Raw genomic sequence first — 26940 nt, forward strand, 5'->3', positions numbered from 1 at the left:
GAATTTTATTGCTGATAGCTCACTGATGTCTGGTGTTTAAAAATGGAATTTTTTTGCATCAAATCCTGTAAAAGGACACTGAACTGATTTGTGACAGATTTATAATACCCTAACTCAACTGCAAATCTTGCAGAAACTCCAATTTAAGTCACAAGTGCAATGTCCTTAGATTCTGCAACTTCAAACTTTAAAAATGGTAATGGCGGACGGTCTTCAAGTAGCAGAGCCCTGACAACCTCATAGGCAGTTTACACCCTGGCCTACGACGTGCAGGTCAGAATGGCAATGACAGGTAAGGGGGATTGAGCCTACAGACAACATTGGTGTACAAACATAAAGGAGAACTGAATTTCACTATTTCATGGCAACAGAGGTGAAATCCTCAAAAAACAAAAAATCATATAAACCTTTTAGAAAATAAAAATGGTTCATCCTGGAAAGGGTGTTAAAGAAAACACCAAATGGCAAAGCCACACATAATAAGTATCAACGAGGAGATGCACAAAGAGGCCAGCTTTTGTTCATCAAAGGCTGATTTCTTTGCAGAAGAACTGACAGAGATTTACACTGTTTTAGCTGTATCAAAAAACAAAAGGAGCTCCACCAACATAGTGTACAGTCACAACACAGAGGCACAAATCCAGTGCATCACGCTGCACCTCACTGTCGCCCTGTCTGCTCAGCTTCCTTCTCTAGGAAGTACCAATAAGGGACCTTAGGAATCACTAAGGTACTGAGAATCCCAATTGGGGTTATTTATTAAGTACCCATTCCAGGTACCCAAAAAGTTCACTATCTAAAAAAGATTCTATCTTAAATACCACTCAGTAGCTATGTGCAACAGCGTGAGTTAAATATGTGATCTCAAATCTAAGACTACATCTAAAAATTGAAAAAATTCAGTTGCTTTGCCACAATAACCATATTTTAATCATGAAGATACCTTATAAATGTATCTAGTGATTTAAATCATAACTGATATACTGTAACAACCTAGTGATTCAAATCCCTTCTTTGAAAATGACATTCATGGTGTTGAGAATCCCAATGGGTGAACCTGCGTTAAGTAAAATGTGACACCTGGGGAACCAGCGGGAAGGTGTCCACACCCCTGGCTTCTGCAGGCCCTTCGGGGCTGGCCAACCTCCACACACCCAGCAGAGCACAGGGGAACGCTGGGTCAGGCCAGGTTGGCTCCCCAAACCGGGGAAGCATCCCTGTTCTAAACGCACCGGCAATACTCACAGCACCACTCTGCACCGTCCTCCTAACTAGAGCAGCTCTTTCCTTCCATGAAGGAAAAAGCAAATGCATCTTCCATTTGCTCCTGGATCAAATCCTTATGAACTGCATCTCATGAACACCCCAGGCTCACAGATCACGTGCAATTCACGGCTGCCTGCACGCACAGCCAAGCAGCCCGGCCTGCTGGTGACTGGGCGCCGCCCCTCACCTCGTCGTTGATGACCTCAGACTTCTCCTCGTCCTCGTCCTCGTCCTCCTCCTCCAGGTCCAAATCATTCTGCCTAAGGTAAGCTTGTAACGGGGCATAATGCTTCTTCTTGAAAGCTAGGAAATCCATCATGTTTCCCTGAAGGTGCTGCAAGAAGAACAGCTCGACCAAGTACTCCTTGAAGGCCGCCTTCAGAGCCTCCATCTCCCTGAAGTGGTAGTCCAGGCACTGCTTCCGCATCTGAGCCAGCTCCTGGGAGGCCGCGGGGATCTCTTCCAATTTCCTGGGAGCCTTTCTTATCCCCGCGCTCCCCGCAGACGGGACAGGAAGGCTGGAGAGGCCCGGGGGCGCTGCGGTCCTGGAAGGGCTGGTGGGGGGCGGTGGGGACGTCATCCCAAACGCCGAAGTCCCCCCGACCCCAGGGAGCAGAGGCCTGGTCAGCGGAGGCCCCTGCAGCACCTGCTGCTGCTGGATCAGCTGCCCCTGGATGATGCTGCTGATCTGGGGCGGCAGGCTCGTCGTGGTGATGTGGCCAGGGCTGGCCAGGGGCTGCAGGCCGGCCCCGCCTGCGGCCGCGGGGCTCTGAGGTCCCAGGTGGTGGACGGTGCCCCCCGACTGCGCGTGGGGCTGCGAGAGTCTCCGTTCTCTGACCGTGATGGGCGCCCCCGTGTGCTGCAGCTGAACCTGGGCGCCCGGGGCCATCTGCGCCAGGCCCGAGCCCTCCTGGAACACGAAGTGGCCGCCACTGGACGGGCTCAGGCTGATCTGTCTCACCAGCACACTGGCGTCCACGAAGCCCCCGGTGGGACTGCTGCTGCATAGGCCCAGGCCGGGGCCAGGGGCTCCCGCCCGCACGCTCTGCAGGCCCGGTCCCGGCCCGGGGCTGGGCTGGGTGGGGCTCTGAGTCTGCACCTGCTGGGACAGCGGCGAGGTGACCTGGATGTACGATGGAGACCCATGCTCAAACCGCCTCTGCTGTGCACTGAACTGGAATCCCGGAGAAGTGGGGCTGGGCAGCGGCAGGGGGGCCAGCGTGATCTGGGGGTTCCCTCCCACCACCGGCCCCACATTCTGAAGGGCGATGTTCACGCTCTGCCCGGCCACGGGGCTGCGGTTCATCAGCTGCTGAACTTGGTAACCGGGGGACTGGGGCGCGGACGGGCTCGCCGCCGGCGCAAAGGGCGTGGCGGGGGACTGCGGGGGGTTGGGACGGGCCTGCTGCTCTTCTCCTTCGCTGCCAGCGAAGGCCCTGGACCTCTGCAGCTGGTGCTGGACGTTCTGAGGGCCGCTGCCATGGTGCATGATCGCCCTCCTTTTTTATCCAACTTAATGCTCTGCTGAAAAAACACAGTTAAAATCAAGTTACTTAGAGGCAAATATAACCATCTGATCACTACTTATTCTGAGTACCATTTAGCAGCACCGGACAGATGCTCTGGAGGGATGTTCCCACCAGCATCTGATACAAACCACTGTCTTACTGTCATCGAGCCCCGACGAGATGGCACTGGAGACCATCTCCTTCAGCACAGAGGAGGGACAGGGCCTTCTGGGTCACTGCTGTGCCTGGGGCCAGGACATGGCCTGGCAGGAGCAGGTGGGTGGTCCCAACCAGCTCCCGAGGAAGCTAACTGGCAATCACTTGCTCAAGGCCAGCGGGATATGAACCTGGTGCTGGCGCTCGTGACAGGCATGTTTCTTCCTGGGAGGCTATTCCTCGTCCAGTGGCCCTGCTCCGTGCCGCCACGTGCTGGGGCAGTCTGCCCATCTCTCCCAGTGGAGGAACGGTGCCCAGGAGGCCGCCAGTGGCTCCCACACATGCCACCATCGCATGTCATCAGAAGAGAACCGCCCCTCACCAGCTGGCAGTTCTCATGAGCATCTGTGCGACGCCCCTGCAAACACCCCCGGGTTACTTGACTGTGAACACACAGAGCCCCTCTGCGCTCCTGGGGGAGAGGCCCAGGCCTGGTGCCAGCCTCGCACCTCAGCCCTCTCTACGAGCTCACATGGGGGTGGTGGGTGTTTCCAGAAGAAAACCTCAGGAGAGAAGGGAGCAGCCAGGACGGGAGAGTCCCTGTCAGGGGTCCGCCAACTCTCTGGGAGCTGGGACATGGCTTTAAAGGGGCTCATGGCCCCAAGAGTGCTGAGGGCCGCGGACTAGGGAAGGGGGCGGGAGAGGGGACAGGACGCTGAGAAAGGACGGGAGGAAGCAGAGGACTAGCGGGAGGAGGCTAATTCCAAGGTGAGGCAGGGAGGCCGCCCACAAGGGCGCACTGTGGCTGGAGTCACACTGGGCTGGAGCCTGGGCTGGCGCCTTGCTGTCTGCAAGGGGGTGACCCCGCTGGGAACAGGACGACAGCCGCAGCCTGTCTGCTCCCCACTGGCTGGGTCAGAAATACCCTCCCCCCGATTACAATTCTCAAGTCTTTGCTGACACACCTAGCTCCCCATTTCTTGGTGTTCCCTCCAGCCCTCCCCGCAAGACAAGCAGGAGCATCCTTTCGTCTTCAGGGCATCACTGTTATTTCACGGAGAAAACGGACAAGGGATGAAAAACATTATAAACCGAAAGTTACAAGACTTAAAAAGTGAAAATACACATTTGTATGAATGCTGCCACAGTCCCAGGCCCCTGGCTGAAACACACATGTGTATGAAATCAAGAGCTACAGAACTCACGGGTGCACAAGTGAAGGCTGGGAAACATAAAGACCAGTGCCTGCTTAGATTAGCAGGAGAAGGCACTCTCTGCTCTGATGACCGTCTCTGAAGATGGAGTCTAAAGACCATGGGCAAGCTGCAGCCAACACATCCAAACGGGAAATCGGGACCACAGCCTTAATTATCATCCCAGGAGCCCTCTCCCACCCTCGCCCCCAGCAGACAGCCCAGCAGACGTGGGCGGGACTGTGAGCTGTGGGACACTCAAGGGCGGGGGACTCTGAGGCATGCTTATTGCTTTCAAGACGAGCTTTTGGGACTTCCATCGTGGTCCAGTGGTTAAGACTCTGTGCTCCCAATGCAGGGGGCCTGGGTTCGATCTCTGGTCAGGGAACTGGATCCCGCATGCATGCCACAACTAAGACCCGGCACAGCCCAATCAATCAATCAATCAATCAATCAAGTTTTAAAAAAGAGCTTTTGTTCCTGATCTTTTTAAACAAGCATTATGAGGAAGATTAGTGTAGAACAAACACAAAAATAGAATAAAAAGAATAAACAAACACATTAGGACATATTTCAGATTATTTCCTTAAAATACATTCCCAGAATACCAAAGATGATAAGAGAGAACAAAGGCCAGAAAGAAACTCTGTCACATATAATAATTTACAAAACCAGGGGGAAGGTAAAGAATGGGGGGGGGGGAATACATTGTGATGACTGACCTCTTGAAAAAATGTGGAGGGAGACAGCGCAGATCTCTGAGGGCTCAGAGCTCAGAACGTGCCTAACAGGGTGGCCGACAACGGTGGGGAAGCAGGCCCCATTACCTTTGACCTACTAATCCAACCTCTGGGAATTGCTAAGGAAATTCACCTACCAATTTTTTTGAATTATGCATAAAAATATTTATTACAGAATAATACAGTAGAAGTAAAAAGAAGTGTAACCAGAAATATCCAATGTTCAAGTTCTAGATGGAGACTATGTTATAAACATGGAAAAGTTTTTCAGATATATTATTAAGTGAAAAAAGTAGCATACTAATTGTACAACTTAACCACGACTCTGTTAAAGATATAAATTAAAAAACTATCTACTGAGACATATGGACACATAAATACTGACCTTCACCTGGCGAAGGAATAAAACACCTGGAAGAGCCACACAACGCGGCTGCCTCAGCAACGTAAAGGCCGAGCCACAGACACACCCACACCACGAGGACGCCAAGGAGCACAGCCAGACGCAAGGACCACGGACTGCAGGCCACTGACACAAGACATTCTGGAACAGGCAAAACCACAGAGACAGATTAGACAGACGCTGCCAGGCTGCAGGTGGGAACTTGGGGGTGTGGAACTGGTTCTACACTTGATTTGGGACGATGGTTACAAGAATGAGTGTGTTCATTCAAATTCAAAGAACTGTAAACTACACGTTGACTTTTTAAAAAGGTTCCTGACTTCAGTGAGCTTACGGTCAGGTTGGAGAAACAAACCCAATCAACTATGATGTAAAGAAACCACTTATCTAAAACAGCATCCCCCGGAACATGGTACAGTTACCCCGGTGGAAAGCAAAGCCACCATCTCCTGAATTGGTGGCGGCGATGTCCCTAACTGTAAGGCCCGCCAGCAGCCGCAGCGGGCTGTTTGGCTCACGATTTGAGGAGGACACTGCCCAGGACCAGGCCGAGATCAGCGGGCCGCGTCAGCGCACCGCCGCAACCTGCGAGGAGCGGGGACAAGCCCTCAGACCACTGCGCGCAGCGCCCACTGGGGCCACGCGGGGCTGGCGCCGTCTGTGCGGCGGCTGCTCACTCAGGGCAATGCTGACATCACACAGGGGGCACATCTGGTGCCGGGAAGAGGCCACCCTAAGAAACACCTACCTGGGCCCCATCCTTGGTGTAGGCAGGGGTCCCCAGGTCAGAACTGGAAAGAGTGAGGGGGGAAGGGCTCAAGAAACTGGGTCCCCATAGCAGCTGCTCCCACCCCCTCACCCCCCGCTGAGGCCTGGACATGCTCCCAGCCCCCCAGGGCCTCCCTCCCCAGCTTCTCTTTCGGGGCTCCCAGAGTCCAGGCAGCTAGGGATTGGGAAGCCTCTTCTTCCCCTTCAACGAGCAGGGAGCTCAGGTCATGAGCCCTGCTCCCTTCCCAAACCCGTCTCCCTCTCAGCCCTGTCATCCCCCCAGACGGATCCGGCCCTCAGGCCAGGCTCCCGCTTTGGGTAGTTCTGCTACATCAACAACAGCTCCCGGGCTGGACGGAGAGTGAGGAGAAGGGAACGAGGAGGAGGGTGGATCAGGGCTTGAACGCACGAGCATGAACTCAGGGCAGAAGGAACAGACAGAACACGATGGGAGTGAAGGGAGGACAGAAGCCACAAATAGTGTCTGGGAATATTTTCAAGTGGAAACTCCAGAGAGCAATTTGGCAGTAGGTACAAGAATCTTACAGCACATTCACGTCTTCTGACCCAATAATCCGACTCCTAGATCAGCCTAAGAAAAAAGATCAGAGCTGTGTTCGATATACAAGGATGCTGACTGAAATGTTATTTGTAGCAGAAAGATGGCATGCCCAACCATAAACATCAATAAACTTTGATACGTCTATGCAAAACAGTATTAACACTGACTATGTGACAGAGTACACTTTGATTTTTCCCTGCTGCCTTTCTATGCTTTCCAAGTTTGTCCTTAACTGGCTTGTGCCACAGTCATCAGTGCTCTTCACCACACACTCCGATTCTCCCGCCAGTCACAACACGGGTGTGCATTTCCCAGCCCTGGACTCGGCGGTCACGTGACACGCTTTGGCAAAGACAGGGGCATGCTGTTTGCCACACTGACTCGGTCCTGCTTGGCAGTTCACAGGAGCACAGGGATGAGGCCCCGAGGGAGCACAACAACAAGCTAACTGCAGGGAACACGTGGCGGGCACTCCGCCCTGTGCTGGATGCCAGCAGCGCCCGGGGCGCACCTGCCGGCTGCAAGAGCCAGGCACATCTTGGCTGATCCAGCACATAAAGAAAACAACACATGAAAGCAGACTCACAGATACAGAGAGCAAACAGGTGGCTGCCAGAAGGGAGGGGATGAGAGGTGGGTGAAATGGGTGAAGGGTATTAAGTGGTACAAGCCTCCAGTTATAGAAGTCAGTCATGTGATGTAAGGTGCAGCATAAGGAATATGGTCAGTGACACTGTAATAACACTTTGTACGGGGACAGATGGCTACTAGACTCATCACGGTGACCGTTTCATAATGTGCGCACATGTCAAATCATTAGTACACCTGGAACTAACACAATATTGTAATCAACTATACTTCAATTTAAAAAAAAAAAGAAAACACTTTGCAATAGAAGAGACGCCACACCCTCCACTCCAGCCTATCGCACAAACTCCCGCAGTTCTCTGCCTTAAGACACAAGACCCCGCTGACATATCTGTCCCTGCCTCCCTGCCACCTCCAGCAATGGTCCACCCGGTGAGCCTCTCAGGGTTTCGTGGGGCCCACAAATCCATGCCTCACCAAGAGCTGCAGACCACAGAGAAAAAGGCCTCTCACAGACAGATGCTATTTTTAAACCTCTCTGACTGTTGTCGAGATGTTTAAAATAAGAAGTCTTTTTAGAGCATTACTAAAGTTCACAACAGCTTTCTGGAAGGCTAAAGAATTATTTTTTTATCACTTATTTATTTTTTTATTTATATTTTGGCTGCTCTTTGCGGCACGTGGGATCTTAGTTCCCTGACCAGGGATCGAACCTGCACACCCTGCAGTGGAAGCGTGGAGTCTCAACCACTGGACAGCCAGAGAAGTCCTGAAGCTAGAGAATTAAAATCCAAACTTTCTTAGATCGATCCATTTAGAAAAATAAAAGTCAGATCCACCCCCTGAGCCCCGCCCACCCCTGCACCTCACACCATTCACAAAAATTACTCAAGGGGGTAAAATCAAACCATAAAAATATTTTGAAACATATGAGAATATCTTTATAATCCTGCAGTAATGAAGAGTTTCCTAAACATGGCGTGAAACCTAGAAACAATATTTATTTTTAAAAAGCATTAACAACTGACAACCTTACTAAAGAAGAACATTACAATAAAAAAGTGAGATTGATTAAAAATATTTGAAGCCTATGGGCTTCCCTGGTGGCGCAGTGGTTGAGAGTCCGCCTGCCGATGCAGGGGACGCGGGTTCGTGCCCCGGTCTGGGAAGATCCCACGTGCCGCGGAGCGGCTGGGCCCGTGAGCCATGGCCACTGGGCTTGCGCGTCCGGAGCCTCTGCTCCGCAGCGGGAGAGGCCACAACAGTGAGAGGCCCGTATACCGCAAAAAAAAAAAAAAAATTTGAAGCCTATATGACAAAAGGTTATCCATCCTTAAGAATTCCCACAAATCAAGAAGAGCCAAACAACCCAAGAAAAGAGGCTAAACCAGAAATCCTACAAGAAATTCAGATGACACATAAACATCAAAAATGCTTAACCTCATTAATAACAAAATATGAAATAAAGTGAGACAATTATTTGTTGTTTGACAGGTTAGTGAAGATCAAAAGACTGGTAATATTCAGGTTTAGTAAGGCTGCTAGGAAATGGCGAACCCGCCATACACAAATGAGGGAAGTAAAGCACAGCTATAGCTTTCTGGAGGGTAACGCGGCATTACCTATCACAGTTTTAATGTACACTGATCAAGGAACTCCACCTCTAGGGATCTATTCACACAAATATACAGTTGTCCAAAGGTGTTCATTATAATATTATTTATAATGTCAAATTTGAAACATGTAAATGCTCACCTATGGGGAACTTTTAACAAAATCTGGTATAACCACCCTTTAGAGGCAGCCACTAAAAGAATGAGGAAACGCTTGTACGTACTTAAATTATATAACTGGAGTAAAGCCAAACATACGCGTAGCATATATATTACACGTATACACGTTTTTAAACTCTCGACACGACAACACATATATGGGCGTGTACATATTTCTAGCTCTCTCTGTACACGTTAAAAGAAACGTCTTTGGCCAAGCATAACAGCGTGTCGTGTAAGGGAGGCTGTCTGACTGGGCTCACTGATGAACCACCAGCACCCAGAACAGAGCCTGGCATATGAGAGACACCCGGTAGGTGCTTGGTGAGTAAACGAGTGAGCATGGGAAAAGCAGAGGAGGGGAAAGTGCTAGAATACTAGCGTGCTGAAGACCAAGGCCGAGGAGACAGACAGAGCCAGGGCTCAGAGGGCCATTACGCCACACTGGGTGGGGAGTCCCCAAGTCGCTCGGCAGGAGATGCTGGCAATCATGGCCGCCCTGGCTCTATGCAGACCAAAGACACGGTTTTAGTCTGTATGATGTCATCTGCTGTTTGGATTCATTTCAATTGATATTTTTATACCAGGAGATTTCACATAAAAAACGCAAGTTGTCAGCTTCATTCATTAGAAATATCCAAGTACTGGCCACACTGGGCCACATCCCAGCCGGCAACAAGAAGCGGGAGCTGAGCAGAAGCCCCAGGCCGCCAGGCTCACTGCGCTCATCGCCACAGTCGACGCGCCTCCCACACCACAGCCAAGGGCCAGGCACCGCTCACCACCCAGGGAGCACTGCTGTTAGAGTGGGGAAGCATTTCTATACTGCACCATCAAGAGGGCCATTTCTGAACGGGAGGAAGCCCACATCCAAAGCGCAGCGTCTGCATCAAAGAGCCCCTCACAGGCCATGAAGATATGCAGAGGCAGAAACCAGAGAAGGCCTGGCCTGCCAGAAATAAAGCCAGCTCCACAACTTCCTAACACAATTACCAGCATCAACCAGAACCCAGGCTTGGCCTTCTTGACTAACATCAAAACCCACCAAAACACTATGACTCTCTCTACAAGGTTGCTCACATGTAACGAACCAAACGCCTGATTCATTTCACTCACGCCTAGCCTGTATTTATGAAATGGGATTTTCTATTGCAAAAATCAGTAAAACAAAGTAAAACTCCAAGGTAAGACTTGAGGCTGAATTTTTCAAGCACATTCACTTGTAAATCCATCACTCATAATGAAAGAAATATGAATTAAAGCTAAGCTGAAATATCATTTCTCATCTATCAGCCTAACAAAATTCAAAAGCCAGACAACATACTCTGTTGGTGAGACTGTGGGAACCAGGCCCTCTCAACTCTGCTGTGGGATGTTAAGCTGTACAACCCTACAAGGGGACCTGGCACCATTTACCCAAAACTACACATGCTCAGGACTTCCCTCGTGGTCCACTGGTTAAGAATCTGCCTTCCAATGCAGGGGACGCGGGTTTGATTCCTGGTCGGGGAATTGAGATCCCACATGCCGTGGAGCAACTAAGCCCTCATGCCACAACTACTGAGCCCACACGCCACAACTAGAGACGCCCACGCACCACAACGAAGAGCCTGTACACCGCAAGGAAGACCCAGCACAGCCAAAAAGAAGAAGAAACTACACATGCTCTTACTCTTCAACCCAGCATCCCACTACACATTCACCGTGAATATCCACCTCCAAAATGAAAACACACAAGCGCAATGTTTATTCACTACAGCATTATTTGCAAACGCAAAATACCGGAAATAAACTGCACAGCCATAATATTTCAGAGACTGGTTGACTATATTACAGTACATTCACTTAATGAAGTACTACGTAGCTGTACAAAAGAATGAGGAAGATTTCCATGAACTGGTATAAAGCAATTTCCAGAACGTATACTGCTAAATCACATAAACAAAGTGTAAAAAGACTATATATGGGGAAATAACTTTGTATAAGAAAGGGGAAAAGAAAGACAGACAGATGGACTAATTAATGGAAGGACAGAGACATACCTTTCCTGCACTCATTCATTCATTTATTTTTATTTTTATTTGGCTGTGTTGGGTCTTCATTGCTGCACCCAGGCTTTCTCTAGTTGCAGTGAGCAGGGGCTACTCTTCATTGCGGTGCACGGGTTTCTCACTGCAGTGGCTTCTCCTGTTGTAGAGCATGGGCTCTAGGTGTGCGGGCTTCAATATTTGCAGCACGCGGGCTCAGTAGCTGCAGCATGGGGGCCCTAGAGCATGTGGGCTTCAGTAGTTGTGGTACACAGGCTCTGAAGCTGTGGCTCGCAGGCTCTAGAGCACAGGCTTAGTAGTTGTGGTGCACGGGCTTAGTTGCTCCATGGCATGTGGGACCTTCCTGGACCAGGAATCGAACCCACATCCCCTGCATTGGCAGGCGGATTCTTAACCACTGCACCACCAAGGAAGCCCTGTTTATTTTTGTAAAAAAAAAAAGAATGCAGGGACACGGGTTCGAGCCCTGCTCCGGGAAGATCCCACATGCCACAGAGCAACTAAGCCCGTGCACCACAACTACTGAGCCTGCGCTCTAGAGCCCGCGAGCCACAACTACTTGAAGCCCACGCGCCCAGAGCCCGTGCTCCACAACAAGAGAAGCCACCACAATGAGAAGCCCGCGCACTGCAACAAAGAGTAGCTCCCACTCACCGCAACTAGAGAAAGTCCGCATGCAGCAACAAAGACCCAACATAGCCAAAAATAAATAAATAAACAGATACATTCCAACAAACAAAAGTCCAGGACCAGATGGCATCACTGACGAATTCTACCAAACATTCAAAAACGATTTAATGCCTATCCTTCTCAAACTCTTCCAAAAAATGAAAAGGAGGCAACGCTCCCAAATTCATTTTACGAGGCCAGCATTACCGATACGAAAACCAGAAGAGGACACCACCAAAAGAGAAATTACAGGTTAACATCCCTGATGAACACAGATGCAAAAATCCTCAACAAAATATTAGCAAACTGAATTCAACAATACATTGAAAGGATAATACACCGTGATCAACTGGGACTTATTCCAGAGATGCAGGATGGTTCAACATGAGCAAATCAATCAACGTGTTGCACCACATTAACAAAAGGAAGGATAAAAATCACATGATCATCTCAATAGAGCGGAGAAAGCATTTGACAAAACTCAACATCCATTTAGAATAAAAACTCTTAACAAAGTGGGTACAGAGGGAACATACCTCAACGTAATAAAGACCACATATGACAAGCCCATAGCTACATCATACTCGACAGTGAGAAGCTGAAAGCACTTCCTCTCACATCAGGACAAGACAAGGGTGCCCCCTCTTGCCATTTTTATTCGACACACTTTTGGAGGCCCTAGCCAGAACAATTAGACAGGGAAAAGGAATAAAAGGGCATCCAAGATCAGAAAGAAGTAAAACCGTCACCATCTGCAGATGACACGATATGATGTACAGAAAACCCTCAAGACTCCACCAAAAACCTGTTACAGTTAATAAATGAATTCAGTAAAGTTGCAGGATACAAAATCAATAAGCAAAAATCTGTTACATTTTCATATACTAAGAATTATTAGAGAAGTTAAGAAAAACACCCATTTACAATTGCATCAAAAAGAATAAAATACTTAGGAATTTTCTGGCCAAGGAGGTAAAAGACCTGTACACTAAGAACTGTAAGACACTGATGAAAGAAACTGAAGATGACACAAGGAAATGGAAAGATATCCTGTGCTCTCAGATTAGGATTAACATTGTTAAAATGTCCATACTACCTAAAGCAATCTACAGATTCAACGCAATCCCTATCAAACTCCCAAAGGTATTTTTCACAGAAATAGAACAAACAATCTAAAAATTTGTACGGAACCACAAAAGATCATGAAAAGCCAAAGTAATCTTGAGAAAGAAGAACAACGCTGGAGGCATCAAGCTCCCTGATTTCAAACTATATTACAGAGTTTTAGTAGTCACAACAGTATGGTATTGGCATAAAAGCAAACCCACAGATCAATGGAACAGAACGGAAGGTCCAAAAATAAACCCACACATATATGGTCAGTTAATTTATGACAAAGGAGGTAAGAAAATACAATGGGAAAGAAACAGTCTCTTCAATAAATGGTGTTGGGAAAACTGAACAGCCACAGCAAAAAAATAAAACTGGACCACTATCTTACACCATACACAAAAATTAACTCAAAATGGATTAATGACTTGAATGTATGACCAGAGACCATAAAACTCCTAGAAGAAAACACAGGTGGTTAAGCTTCTTGACATCTCTCTTGGAGACTTTTTTATTTTTTTTTGGATCTGACTCCAAAGGCAATGGCAACAAAAGCAAAAATAAACAAATGGGAGACATCAAACTTAAAAGCTCTGTGCAACAAAGAAAACCGTCAACAAAATAAAAAGGCAATCTTTTTATAGGAAGAATAGAAGAAGATATTTGCAAATCATATATCTGATAAGGGGTTAACATCCAAAATATATAAAGAACTCATGCAGCTCAATAACAAAAAAAAAAAATCCAATTGAAAAATGGACAGAGGATCCGAATAGACATTTTTCCAAAGAAGAAACAGACGGCCAACAGATACGTGAAAAGATGCTCAACATCACTAATCATCAGGCAATGCAAATCAAAACCACGAGATACCACTTCACACCGGAAAGGCAAATCGAAACCACGAGGTATCACCTCACACCTATTATCAAAAAGACCACAAATGACAAATGTTGGCAAAGATGTGGAGAAAAGGGAACCCTCAGGCACTGTTAGTGGGACGGTAAACTGGTGCAGCCACTATGGAAAACAGTATGGAGCTTCCTCAAAAAAAATTAAAAACAGAACTACCATATGACAATTCTATTACCAGCCATTCCACTGTATCTGAAGAAAACAAAAACACTAATTTGAAAAGTTACAGGTACCCCTATGTTCATATGCACCATTATTTACGATAGCCAAGACAGAGAAGCAACCTAAGTGCCCATCAATAAATGAATGGATAAAGAAGATGTGAGCTATATAGAGAGACAGATATGGAGAGATATACAATGGAATATTACTCAGCCATAAAAAAGAATGAAATCCTGCCATTTGCAACAACATGGATGGAACCTGAGGGTATTATGTTAAGTGAAATAAGTCAGACAAAGAAAGATAAATACTGTATGATTTCACTTGTATGTGAAATCTAAACAAAACTCACAGATACAGAGAACAAGTTGGTGGTTGCAGTGGGGGCTGGGTGGTAGGCGAAGTGGGTTAAAGGGGATCAAAAGGTACAAACTTCCAGCTGTAAGATAAATAAGTCCTGGGGAGGTAGAGCTTGGGAACTGTAGTCAGTAATATTGTGCTGCATATTCAAAAATTGCTGAGAGTAAATCTTTATTTTCTTTAATTTTATTTATTTATTTTTGGCTGCGTTGGGTCTTTGCTGCTGCGCATGGGCTTTGCTCTAGTTGCGGCGAGCAGACGCTGCTCTTCGTTGCGGTGCGCGGGCTTCTCGTCGCGGTGGCCTCTCTTGTTGCGGAGCACAGGCTCTAGGCACGTGGGCTTCAGTAGTTGTGGCTCACGGGCTCTAGAGCGCAGGCTCAGTAGCTGTGGCGCACGGGCTCAGCTGCTCCGCGGCATGTGTGATCTTCCCGGACCAAGGCTCAAACCCATGTCCCCTGAACTGGCAGGCGGTTTCTTAACCACTGTGCCACCAGGGAAGCCCCGAGAGAGTAAATCTTGAAAATTCTCATCACAAGAAAAAAAAAAATTGTAACTCTGTATGACGACAGATGGTAACTAGACTTAATGTGGTGACCATTTTACAATGTACACAAATGTCAAATCATTATGATGGACACCTAAAACTAATATAATGTTGTATGTTAATTATATTCCAATAAAAATAAGCAGATACATACATATCTATATATATATTTCTTTCTTAAAAAATATATTTCCTAGTTATGTCCACTAAAGAGTCTGGAAGCAATAACACCCCATAAATACCTGCTTACTTTTGCAAAAAAGGAACTCAGGAAGAATAAGCCAGAAATGAAGGGGGTGGGTGCAAGCAGACTGGCAGGACAGTGGAGGAAGGGGCGCTTCTGAGTACACCATCTCATATCATTTTGACTTTTAGAATCATGTTAAAGTGTTACACGTTCAAAAAGCAAAATTAAATCAATAGGGATGAAGAGCTCCCTAAAACTGAACGCAAACAGAAGCAAATCTAACTCTGGAAAGGACAAAATAATCACCAATGGAACGGGGAAGGAAGGCACGGATCAACTCCACGATGCTGGATGAGAAGAGGGAGTCAGTATCAACTCATGGTTTTTCCTTAAAACACATTTCCTGTCTCCTGAAATGGCCTAAAAACAATGACATCCTGGCAGAATGGAGGAAAACTAGGGGCAGAGAGCTCTGCAGAACAAGCAGCGATGTACACAGCCTTGCCCGGGGTGGTGACGGAAGACAGAGAGAAAGGTTAGGAGATTTTAGGACAGTGGTTCTCAGCGGTTTCATCTCCATCTTTGAAATAAATAAACTCATGCCATCGTTTAACACCATTTGTATCTCAAAGTCAAGTCAGCGATGGGACTACAAACAAATCCAAGACGAAGTAAAGCTTCTCCTTTCAACCTGAGGCTCTCCTCAAACAGAGACGCTGCTGCGCACACACTGACACTCTAGAAAACCTGCAGAGTTAAGACTGGAGGCCTAGTAACAGGCACAGGCGGGTTAAGAAAGGCCAGGGTGAAGGACGCCACTCAGGGCACCGTGGGGGCCGCGTCACACACGGAGCAGGCCTCTGCGGGGCTGAATCGCAGGCAGCGTCGGCCGGGGGAGTCTGAGGTCCGCGGCCTCCAGGCACCACCACCACATCTCAGTTTTGTGAGAAAGCGATTCAGGGGGAGCCCAGGCGGGGATGGAGACTGACTCCCATCAGCAGAGCGGTGGCATCTACACCACAAGGACCTTCACCCCCAGACACCCCACGTGCAGCCACGTGAACCCTCCCTCTTTCCCTGAAAAAGCACCGCCGCCCTCCAGAACTCCCCTCTGTGGAGAATGCTCTCTGCCCTCCACTCCCTGGTAACCTGTATTCAAGGGCTTTTTATATAAGTTGTCTTTGTGCGGCCCTAAGTAACTTGATAGACACCCCCAAAATGGACCAACTACCTCTGTGAGAGGGAGTAAAAAAGAGGCTCAAATTAAACACATTAAAAACAATGCTTTCACTCATCTTGAATTGCTCCCCCAAATTTTTAAAAGATGGATGGATAGATGGATGTGTGATAAAGCAGGTCAGTAAAATGTTAATAATAGAAAACTAGGTGGTGGGTATCTAGGTGTTTACTATAAAATTCTTTCAATCTTTGTGTATCTTTGAAATTTTTCATAGTAAAATGTTAGCATCTATTAAGATGGTAACACCAGATGCCACTTAACAAAAGTCCTATTGGCTAACAAAACACTCATTCTTCTCCCACCTCAGAGCAGGTTATGAAGGTTCCATAGTAGTTCCTAAAATACGTAAGTTCCAAAAGATATAAAATGGACTAAACGGAGTTTTAAAACTCGGTTTTAAGGGTGCACTACACCATGTGCTACTACACAGGCCTGACCTCTCTCAGGCTGCAGTGCAAACGGAAACCCAGACTTCATGTCCCCAGCGTCCCTTCTGATTAAAATCATGGTGTTGGTGGTGGGTCCTTAACCCAATGGGCCAGCGCCCCCTGTACTATGCCAGGTGGGATCTATCTTAGCTTGAGAGGAACATTCAAGACAAACTGAAGAAGTGCTTCCTTAAACACCAGCTAATAAAGCTACAAACGCCCAATTCATTATTCTGCTGCTATTTCTCAACCTTTTTTTCCCCATTGTCCCCCTAAGAAGCCTATTTAGGCATTTCTCTCCCGACCGTCCCCCGTGAAGTTGTAAACCATAGCTATGCTGTGTATCTGTGAAGTACTATGACTCTTTGGGATGCCACAAACCACTGTCATACCTAATTTTTTCTCACCTTCCTCTCAAGAACCAATTCTGATCCTCTTGTGGGAGATATCACCCTCACAGAGAATGTAGCTTCTAATATATAGAAAGAAACCTATTTTTGCAAATTTTCTGTACATCTAAAGTTATTCCAAAGTGTTTATTTAAAAGTTAAACAGAGGCTTCCCTGGTGGCACAGTGGTTAAGAAACCGCCTGCCTATGCAGGGGACCCGGGGTTCGAGCCCTGGTCTGGGAACGAAGATCCCACATGCCGTGTAGCAACTAAGCCCGTGCGCCACAACTACTAAGCCTGCACTCTAGAGCCCGTGAGCCACAACTACCGAAGCCTGCGCACCTAGAGCCCGTGCTCCGCAACAAGAGAAGCCACCGCAATGAGAAGCCCTCGCATCACATCCAAGAGTAGCCCCCCCTCGCCGCAACTAGAGAAAGCCCGCGTGCAGCAATGAAGACCCAACGCGGCCAAAAATAAGTAAAATAAATTTATATTAAAAAAATTAAATAGACCAAATATCAAATAAAAATCTTAAAGTCACAATCTAGATTAAGAAAATAAGACTCAACTATATGCTGTTTACAAGAATACACTTTGAAAAGAAATGGATACCGGGGAATTCCCCGGTGGTCCACAGGTTAGGATTCGGTGCTTTCACTGCTGAGGGTCTGGGTTCAATCCCTGGTCGGGAAACTTAACATCCTGCAAGCCACGTGGCATGGCCAAAAAAAAAAAAAAATTTTTTTTTTAAATTTAAAAGTAAATAAAGAAATGGATACCAAATCAGTCAGTCTGGGGAAGTCAAGAAGGAGGAGAAAGAGCAAAGAGGAACCTCGTCATGCTTGGGGTGCTTCTGTACTGTCTGACTGTAATGCAATGTAAACTGTTCATTCATTACTTGTATTAAAAGGCTGGCAAGAATCCAAATGTCCTTCAACGAGTGAATGGATAACCGCGGTCCATCCACACTGTGGACCTACTACTCCACAAAAAGGGACATTCTTGGTACACGCAGCAACCTGGATGAATCTCAAAGGCATTACGCTCAGTGGAAGAAGCCAGACTCAAAAGGCTCCACGCTGTGTGAGTTCCTGTAGCTGACATCCTGAAAAACACAGAAAACACACACTCACGGGTCAGAGGCTGCCGAGGGCTGGGGAAAGAGTTCACTACAGAGTGGCAGCACAAGGCAACTGCTGGGAGGGAAGGAATTGTTTTGTATCCCAATTGTCATGGAAATTACACATCTGTCAAAATTCTCTGAATTCTACTCCAAAAAGTGAATACTATTAAACGTATATTTAAAAAAAAAAAAAAAGCTAAGTAAAACAGCAAAGTGAGGATATGCAAAGACCTTCCCTTCCACTCAGAACATAAATGATTTTTTAAATTTATTTCTACAATAGTGCGCCTAAACAGGATAAAAATTTCTGTTGGTTAGAACAAAGCAAAAAAAAACACAGAAGGGGTGGGGCTGAGATAACAGGCCCAAAGGATGCTCTACGCAGAAGAAAAGTCTAAGGGCCAGGGTCTTGACTCTGAAAGGCAGCGGTGCGTAGTCCCTGTACAGGGGGCTGAGGAGCAGAGGCAGCCCCAGAGCAAGATGTGAGGCCGCAGCCGCAGTCAGCTGCTCGCCCTGCAGGCGCTCACTGCCGCCACACTGGGAACGCGGGACCCTGGGGGTGCGGGTAGCAGTGCAGAGAGAATGCCAACGAGAGAATTCAAGACATAAGACGGACGGCCCCGGTGAATGGTCCACGTGAAGGACACCACGCTGCCTGTGCAGGACGTCTAACTTCACCCAGGGCCCCCTGAATGCAAGATCCAGCAGCTGAACCCTTCCTTCAATGGCCTCCGGAGCTCCCATCTCCAACTGCAGGAGTCAAATTCAATTCTCTTCATTTCTACCTACGAAATCCAAACCTCACCTCGTGCATTAAGTCTCTACTAGAAAAGCCAATTTCCCTCCTCTGAGAGCATGCGAAGTCTATTCCTCAGCAACCCCTACAATTTCTAATTACGCTTGCATGCCTAGGTCCCTACCAAATCCACCTGCTTTAGAAAGGAATGTGTTCATTAACTTATTTACTCAACAAATGTTTATTAAGCACGTACGCCATCAGACACGATTTGAAGCACTGTGTGTATGACAGCGAACAAAGCATAGCTCCTGCCCCAACGCACAAAGCGGTGAGTGCCAGACCATCAGTGCAGTGGCGCAGCTCAGGGTAAGGGATGGAGCACGCGGGCGAGTGGGCAAGGCGCTGGGTTATCCAGCAGCCTCTCTGAGGAGGGAACTGCTGAAAAGAGAACTCAGTGAGAGGCAGACCCGTGGCACGTGGGGACCTGACGTTTCAGGCAGAGCCGAAGTGTGCCCAGGCCTGAGCTGGGTGTGGCAGGAGCCAGGTGACAACGAGTGGGGTCAGGACATGACGTCACAGGGGCAGCAGGGACCTGGGCACAAGGGGCCTCATAAACTGCCTTAAGGACTTTGGCTTTTTTTCTGAGGGAGATGAGAAACGATGGAGGGCTCTGAACAAAGCAGTGCATCACCCGAATCTGTGCTCAGAGTCAACTGCAGAGCAGCTCAGCTCAGGTGAGCAGGAAGGAGGTCACTGGAATAACCCAGGCGAGATGACCCGGGGGGCTTAAATGACAGCTGTAGCCAAGAAGGCAGTGAGAAGCAGTCAGGTTTGAGATCAATTTTTAAAGTGCCGACCAATCAAATTTGGAACGTGGAAGGAACACAGAGACCACACAAGGAGCTCTGTCCTGAGCAACAGGAAGAATGGCGCTGCCTCTGACTGAGATGCAGCAGTGTATAAGCAGGTTTCACACATGTAAAAGTGGCTGTTTGGAAGATCCTGCCAGGAGAAACACATTCAGGATGTGTTGACAAGTGACCCAGTCGTGACACGGGATGAGATCACCCAGTGTACAGACCAGAGAGGAGGTGAGAGGACCACCTCGAGGCCTTATAATTTGTGTAAGTTAGGGAGATGAGAAGGAACCAGCAAGGAGGCTGAGGAGAGCAACCATCAAGGTAAAAGGACAATCAACAGAGTTGTGTCCCAGTGCCAGCAGGGCACAGCGATTCAAGGAAGCCATGGGAGGCCCAGTCAAAGGCGGCCAACAGGGGGACTTGGCAATATGGTGTCACCTAACCCCAAGAGGAGCTGTTTCAGAGGCGAGGTGGGACCAAAAGCTTAGCTTGAACCAACGTTCAAGAGAAATGAGAAGAGGAAGTAGTGATAGGGAGCTCGCGATTCTTCCTAATTCTGGTATAAAAGGAAGCTAAGCCCTAGAAAGGGTAACGGTAGCTGGAGGGAGGGGCTGTACGTTGATGAGAATACTCTGAAAAGAAGATAAACTGAAGGCAACACGAGGATATTAAAGCCACGGCCTGGGATAGGCAAGAAAGAGGGGATCCAACACAAGAAATTAAGTAGATGACGGTTCACTAATACTACTCCACTAACAGCAACTGCTGTAGAGGATTTCATGACACCTGATCATGATAACTACATGTTTTTAAAAGCACATAGAATTACACTGTACAATCCCCATTATTAAAAAAAAAATTACACGCATAGAACAAGGGGCCACAAAGAAACTGCTAAGTGTGCTTATCTTTGGGTGGTAGAATGATTTAGAGTTTTAAGATGTATTTTTTTCCAACCATTCAGAAAGCATATTTATATTTCATTGGTTCCGCTAAAAAAAAATTACAAAAACCATTTTATTGCACATATCAGGTAAAAAAAAAAAAATTCACCAGAAAATACAAATAAGCGAAGAGAATAAAACTCATCTATAACGCCCGGGATAATCACTACTAGCCCGCTGCTAGGTTATTCTTCTCCGACTGAGGAGGTGGCGTCTGAGCAGAGATGTGGGCGGCAGATCTCTGCGGGAAGGTGTTCCGGGCGGAGGGTGCGGGCAACGCGAAGACCCCGGGGGCGACAAGCCTTAGCCAGCTGAGAGCTGCAAGTGGGCGAGGGAGGGGGGCTGGAGGCGGCCGCACGCCGCGGCGCCGCAGGGCTCCCTGGCCGACGCGTCTGACAAGTCACTCTCCCTCAGCACCTTTGCCCACACCTGCGCGGGACACCTCGCGCGAAGAAGCAAAGCCGCGCCATCCCCATGCTGCGGAGAGGGTCGGGCATCGAACCCGGACCACGAGACCAAAAGAAAGCAACAGACCTGACTTGAATCTCACGCACAGAAAACAATGCGAGGCGCCCCGCGGCCCCACGGCCCACTCACCGGGAGGAACGGGCCGGCCCGCAGCGGGCCCGCAGCGCCCCCGGCCGCCGCCGGCCCGCCTCACGGCCGACCGGTCCCGGCGCCGAGCCCGTCCCGTCCCACAGCCAGCGCCGCGCGGGGCCTCCCTCCCGGGAGCCCCGCGCCCCCGCGGCTCCAGGGGGAACCGAGGCCGGGGCGCAGGCCATAAGACCCCCGGCCCGTTGTCCCCGCCGCGCCCACACCTACCCCGGGTCTGGGCCGCGCTCCTCCACGTCGGGCTGGGGCTGGGGACCGGGCCCAGAGGCACCGTTCCGCTCGACACATCCGGGGCCCGGCCGCAGGAAGCGGCGGCGCGCCTGCTACGGCGAGCCGGAAGGGACGCGCGCCCCGCGCTCGCAGCTGCGCGTTGGCGCCCGGCGTGACGTCGGCGGAGCGGGAGGAGTGGAGACGGCGGTGAGGGCTAGACCGGCAAGGCGAGGGCGCGGGCCGATGGGCCGGCGGCGGAGCGGGCGCCGGGTTTGTGGAGAGCGGAGGTTGCCCTGGGGGCGCTGCGAGGACGAGGGAGCGGGTGTGCGCTCGCTCCTCCCGCCGCAGCGCCTATTGCGCGCCGGCTGGGGCCTCCGGAGGAGGTCTCGGAAGCCCCCGGGGCCGCCCATCCCGGGGGGGCGGGGTCGGCTGCCGGCGCTGTGGGCGGGACGAGGGGCGGGCAGGCGGGCTGGCCGAGCCGGAGGAAGGGTCAGCCGGAGGGCGGAGTGAGGAGGCGGCGCAGAAAGGGGGCGGGAGCCGAGGAAGTCACCCCTCAGAACCAGACAAACCGTGCGGGGAGACGGGGTGTCCACTGGTAGCTGTTCCCCAGCTCAGCTTCGGCTGCTCGCTGCTCAAAGCCAATAAACGGGAAGCAAGAGTCAGGAGAAAGGAAAGGTGCTTTAATCAGAAAAGCCGGCAGTCTGGGGAGGAGGTGGACTCGCGTCCAGAGATCAACTCCGAGGATTCTGCTCAGCCATGACAGTTTTTAAAGGGAAAAAGGGGGGAGAATCTCAGGCAGTCATCGAGGCAGGAGGGTGGGTTCTGCGTCCTTCTCCATTGCGTGCACACTGCCTGACTCTTCAGATGTTATCTTGCCTCAGTGATCTGCCTGCAGGATTGCTAAGGGGGCTGCTGGGGGCAGAGAGCTGGTCATTTTTTAACTGCTTAATTCTTCATTCTGACTTCTTTTAATCTAGGGAAAGAATCAACAGGTTAGGCAAGGCATGTGTGCATTCAGGAGAGCATCAGTCAGGAATTAGGTTAAATTGCCTAGTGGTCTCATTTCTATAATTAGGTTCTTTTAAGGTTAGAGGGGAACAGAAATGGGCAAACAAGAAAGGGGCAAAGGAGCTGCTTTCATAAAGAATGGAGTTGGACCACAGCCTCACACTATATGCAAAAGTGAACTCAAAATGGATCAAAGGCCTAAATGTAAGTGCTAAAATTACAGAACTCGCAGAAGGAAACAGATGCAAATCTTCAGGTTCTTGGATTAGGCAGTGGTTTCTTATGACACCAAAAACAGAAGTAACAACATAAAAAATAGGTTGGACATCATCAAAATTAAAAACTTGTGCTTCAGATGACATCACTAAGAAAAGACAACCCAGAGAATGAGAGAAAATAGCTGCAAGTCATATACCTGATAAGGGACTTGTATCCAGAATAAAGAACTTGCAACTGAAGAGTTAAAAGGCTAATAATTTTAAAATGGGCAAAGGGGGGCTTCCCTGGTGGTGCAGTGGTTGAGAGTTCGCCTGCCGATGCAGGGGACACGGGTTCGTGCCCCGGTCCGGGAAGATCCCACATGCCCCAGAGCGGCTGGGCCTGTGAGCCATGGCCGTTAGGCCTGCGCATCCGGAGCCTGTGCTCTGCAACGGGAGAGGCCACAACAGTGAGAGGCCCGCGTACCGCAAAAAAAAAAAAAAGGGCAAAGGGATGGATTAACAACAAGGTCCTACTGTATAGCACAGGGAACTATGTTCAGTATCCTGTGACAAACCATCATGGAAAAGAATATGAAAAAGTATATATATATGTGTATAACTGAGTCATTTTGCTGTACAGAAGAAATTAACACAACATTGTAAATCAACTATACTTCAGTTAAAAAAAAATTTTTTAATGGGCAAAGGACTTGCATATATGCCTCAAAAGAGGATGTACAAATAGGCCCATGAACAGATATTCAACGTCATTAGGGATGGGGAAATATAAACCAAAACCACTAGGATGGCTTGAATCAAAAAGTCAGGTAGGGCTTCCCTCGTGGCGCAGTGGTTAAGAATCTGCCTGCCAATGCAGGGGACACGGGTTTGAGCCCTGGTCCGGGAAGATCCCACATGCCGCGGAGTGGTTGAGCCCATGCACCACAACTACTGAGCCTGCTCTCTAGAGCCCGTGAGCCACAACTACTGAGCCCACATGCTGCAACTACTGAAGCCCACGTGCCTAGAGCCCATGCTCCGCAACAAGAGAAGCCACTGCAATGAGAAGACCGTGCAGTGCAATGAAGAGTAGCCCCGGGCTTCCCTGGTGGCACAGTGGTTAAGAATCCGCCTGCCAATGCAGGGGACATTAGTTCGTGCCCCGGTCCGGTAAGATACCACATGCTGCGGAGCGGCTGGGCCCGTGAGCCATGGCCGCTGAGCCTGCGCGTCCGGAGCCTATGCTCCGCAACGGGAGAGGACACAGCAGTGAGAGGCCCGCGAACCGCAAAAAAAAGAGTAGCCCCAGCTCGCCAAAACTAGAGAAAGCCCGCGTGCAGCAACGCAGATCCGAGGCAGCCAAAAATAAATAAATTAAATTTTAAAAAGATATTGTTTAAAAAAAAAAAGGTAACTGCATGTTTATCTTGGATAGCTCTGAATGAGCCCGTGTGAGCCCCGAATGTAATCACAAGTGGGAGGTAGAGGGAGATTTGACTCCAGAAGAAGTAGGAGAGGAGATGAGAGAAGCAAGAGGCTGGACAGGTACGACTGCTGGCTGTGGACTGTGAGGCAAGGAATGTGTGCAGAAGCTGAAAAGGACAAGGAGATGAATTCTCCCCTGGAGCCTCCTGCCAGCACCATGATTTTAGCCGCATGAGACCCATTTTGGACTCCTGGCCTGCATGACTCTAAGATAATAAATCTGCGTTGTTTCAAGCCAAAAAAAAAAAAAGGTAACAAGAAGTGCACAAGCCTATGGCGAAATCGGAAACCTCATACACTGCTGGTGGGAATTTAAAGTGATGCAGCCTCTTGAAAAAAATGGTTTGGCAGTTCCACAAAAGGGTTGTTAGGAGTTAACATATGACCCGGGAATTCCACTCCTAAGTATATACCCAAGAGAATTAAAAACACACAGCCACATGGAAGTGTGTATGAAAATGTTCTTAGCAGCATTACTCATAATTCCCAAGAAATGTAAACAACCCGAACGTCCATCAACTGATGAATAAACAAAATGTGGCGGAGCCATAGAATGGAGTATTATTCAGCAGAAAAAGGAGGGTGAAATATTGACACAGGCTACAGCACAGATGAACCTTGAAAAAAACACTACACTAAGGGAAAGAAGCCAGACACAGAAGGCCACGTATCTCATGATCCCATTTATGTCAAACGTACAGAACAGGCAAATCCACAGAGATGGAAAGTAGATGCTGGTTTCCAGGGGCTGGAGGGAGGGGACTGGGACAGCAGCTGGATGCAGGGTTTCCTTTCAAGGTTGATGAAAAAGGTGAAATTAGGTAGTGCTGGTGGTTGCACAACTTTGTGAATTTACTAAACACCGCTGCATTGTGCACTTTGAAAGGATGAGTTTCGTGGTACATGAATTATATCTCAATCAGAAATCCATCTTAAAAAAAATGCAGGCTAAAGTGATCAACTGCTCAGCAAAATGCAGATGCAAGTATCCTCTCTGATATAAACACACAAAAAATTCTAAAGAGAAAGTAAAACTTGACTATAAAAGGGAGACAGGAGAGGGACATGAAAGGGATCAAATTAGTTGGATGAAAGAGGGGAGTGATTTCATGTTTCTAAGTACTGGTAGGGAGGCCCTTTCAATCTTCACTCCACCCTCCTACTTAGCAACGTTGGAAAGTTAAAAACTACACCTGCCAGACTCCTTGGAGGCCCGAGCCCCAGCCAAGACGTGGGCCCCTCCCACTTGCTGCCTCTGCGTGACTGGGGGTGGCAGGGAGGTGCCCTCCTTCCTGCTGCTCCTGGCTGCACTTGCTGACGGATATGAGTTGACAAATTTGAGTCTCTCCTGTAAGGGAGGTCCGGTGGTGGGTGGCTTCTTGACCGGAATCCCTGACCCTGGACGCAGCTCTGGGCCTGCCAGAACGCATCTCCAAGTGTGGGGCTATTGGGGGTCCTGGGGCCTCCCATCCCTCTCGGCTCCAGAGGCAGCATCAGCAACTGGAGGTGCCTTGCGGGGGGTCAGTTCTGTCTTGTTTTGGGAGTCATTCCAGGAGACCCAGTCCAAACCAGGTTATTAGGCCCCTCCAACAATGCACAAGCCCCACATGTCCTGTGGAAAACGTCTGCCCAACTCAATCTGCAGAGTGGCTTCCGTTTCCAGAAGCAGCCTGTAACGTTTTCCCTCTTAGACCCTCTCAAACTGCAGCTTCAATACACACAGATCAAAACTGCTTAGATGTAAGCTTTAAAAACTGTGAACCGCTATATTGTATACCTGCAACTTATAGAATATTGTAAACCAACTACACTTCAATTAAAAAAAAAACGCTTAAATGATTTTCCCACTGTTTTCTTGGATGGTTGATTCCTGTGCACATCTTACATGCTGGCCGATGTGGGAATCTGCGGGGCAGCCGGGGAAGGCTGGCATGATGGGCCGCCAAGCTCGTCCCTCAGCCAGGAGGGCTGGGGCCGGGGAAAGAGGTACCAACTCAGGCTCTGCTTGCCCTCCAGCATCGGGGGGATACAGAGCTTTTCTGTTTTTGTTTTTTAATTTAATTTATTTATTTATTTTTGGCTGTGTCTGCTTGCCCTCCGGCATCGGGGGGATACAGAGCTTTTCTGTTTTTGTTTTTTATTTATTTATTTTTGGCTGTGTTGGGTCTTCGTTTGAGCAGGGGCTGCTCTTCGCTGAGGTGCGCGGGCTTCTCATTGTGGTGGCTTCTCTTGTTGCGCAGCACGGGCTCTAGAGCACAGGCTTCAGTAGTTGTGGCACTCGGGCTCAGTAGTTGTGGCTCGCGGGCTCTAGAGCGCAGGCTCAGTAGTTGCGGCGCACGGGCTTAGTTGCTCCGCAGCATGTGAGATCTTCCCAGACCAGGGCTCGAACCCGTGTGCCCTGCATTGGCAGGTGAATTCTTAACCGCTGCGCCACCAGGGGAGCCCTGCTTTTCTGTTTAAATCAGCCAGACTGAGTCTCAGTTGCTGACAACTGAGACCCCGACTATGCAGGCCCCTGACTCTAACTTTTTCCTGAGTGTGCTTCCCCACTCAGGGAAGGGGCACGAGACCCAGAAGAAGGCCGGCCCCAAGATCAGGTTTGCTCCCTGATGTTGTGGAGAGTGGGGGACTAGGCATAGTCATATGATACTGGCAGGGATGCAAGGAAACGCTTCTACGGCGGACAGGGGCTGTCAGAATTAGGTAGGCATTAGAAACCCGCCAGACCACTGAGTCAGCATCTCGGGATG

General features: G+C 49.0%; 1 protein-coding gene across 9 annotated transcripts in view; it reads right to left on the reverse strand.

The window, feature by feature from the left end:
- EP400 (E1A binding protein p400) overlaps positions 1-21585 on the reverse strand; it is a 110827-nt gene extending 89242 nt beyond the window's left edge. For 6 of the 9 annotated variants that reach the window (XR_009521660.1, XM_060027844.1, XM_060027842.1 and 3 more), the window contains exons 1-3: positions 21498-21585; positions 5249-5407; positions 1454-2790 (exon numbers count right to left, since the gene is read on the reverse strand). Coding sequence is in view for 8 of the 9 variants with exons in the window: in XM_060027844.1 (XP_059883827.1) it covers positions 1454-2755 (1302 nt within the window). In the remaining variant the exon portion in view is untranslated. Of the gene's footprint in view, positions 1-1453; positions 2791-5248; positions 5408-17841; positions 17854-21497 lie in introns of those variants that run through there. The other 3 variants (XM_060027839.1, XM_060027838.1, XM_060027840.1) reach the window with 3 other exon arrangements.
- Positions 21586-26940: the final 5355 nt, after the last annotated feature.

This window comes from Delphinus delphis, chromosome 13 (genome assembly GCF_949987515.2).
Source record: "Delphinus delphis chromosome 13, mDelDel1.2, whole genome shotgun sequence".
In the NCBI taxonomy this organism is placed as follows: Eukaryota; Metazoa; Chordata; class Mammalia; order Artiodactyla; family Delphinidae; genus Delphinus; species Delphinus delphis.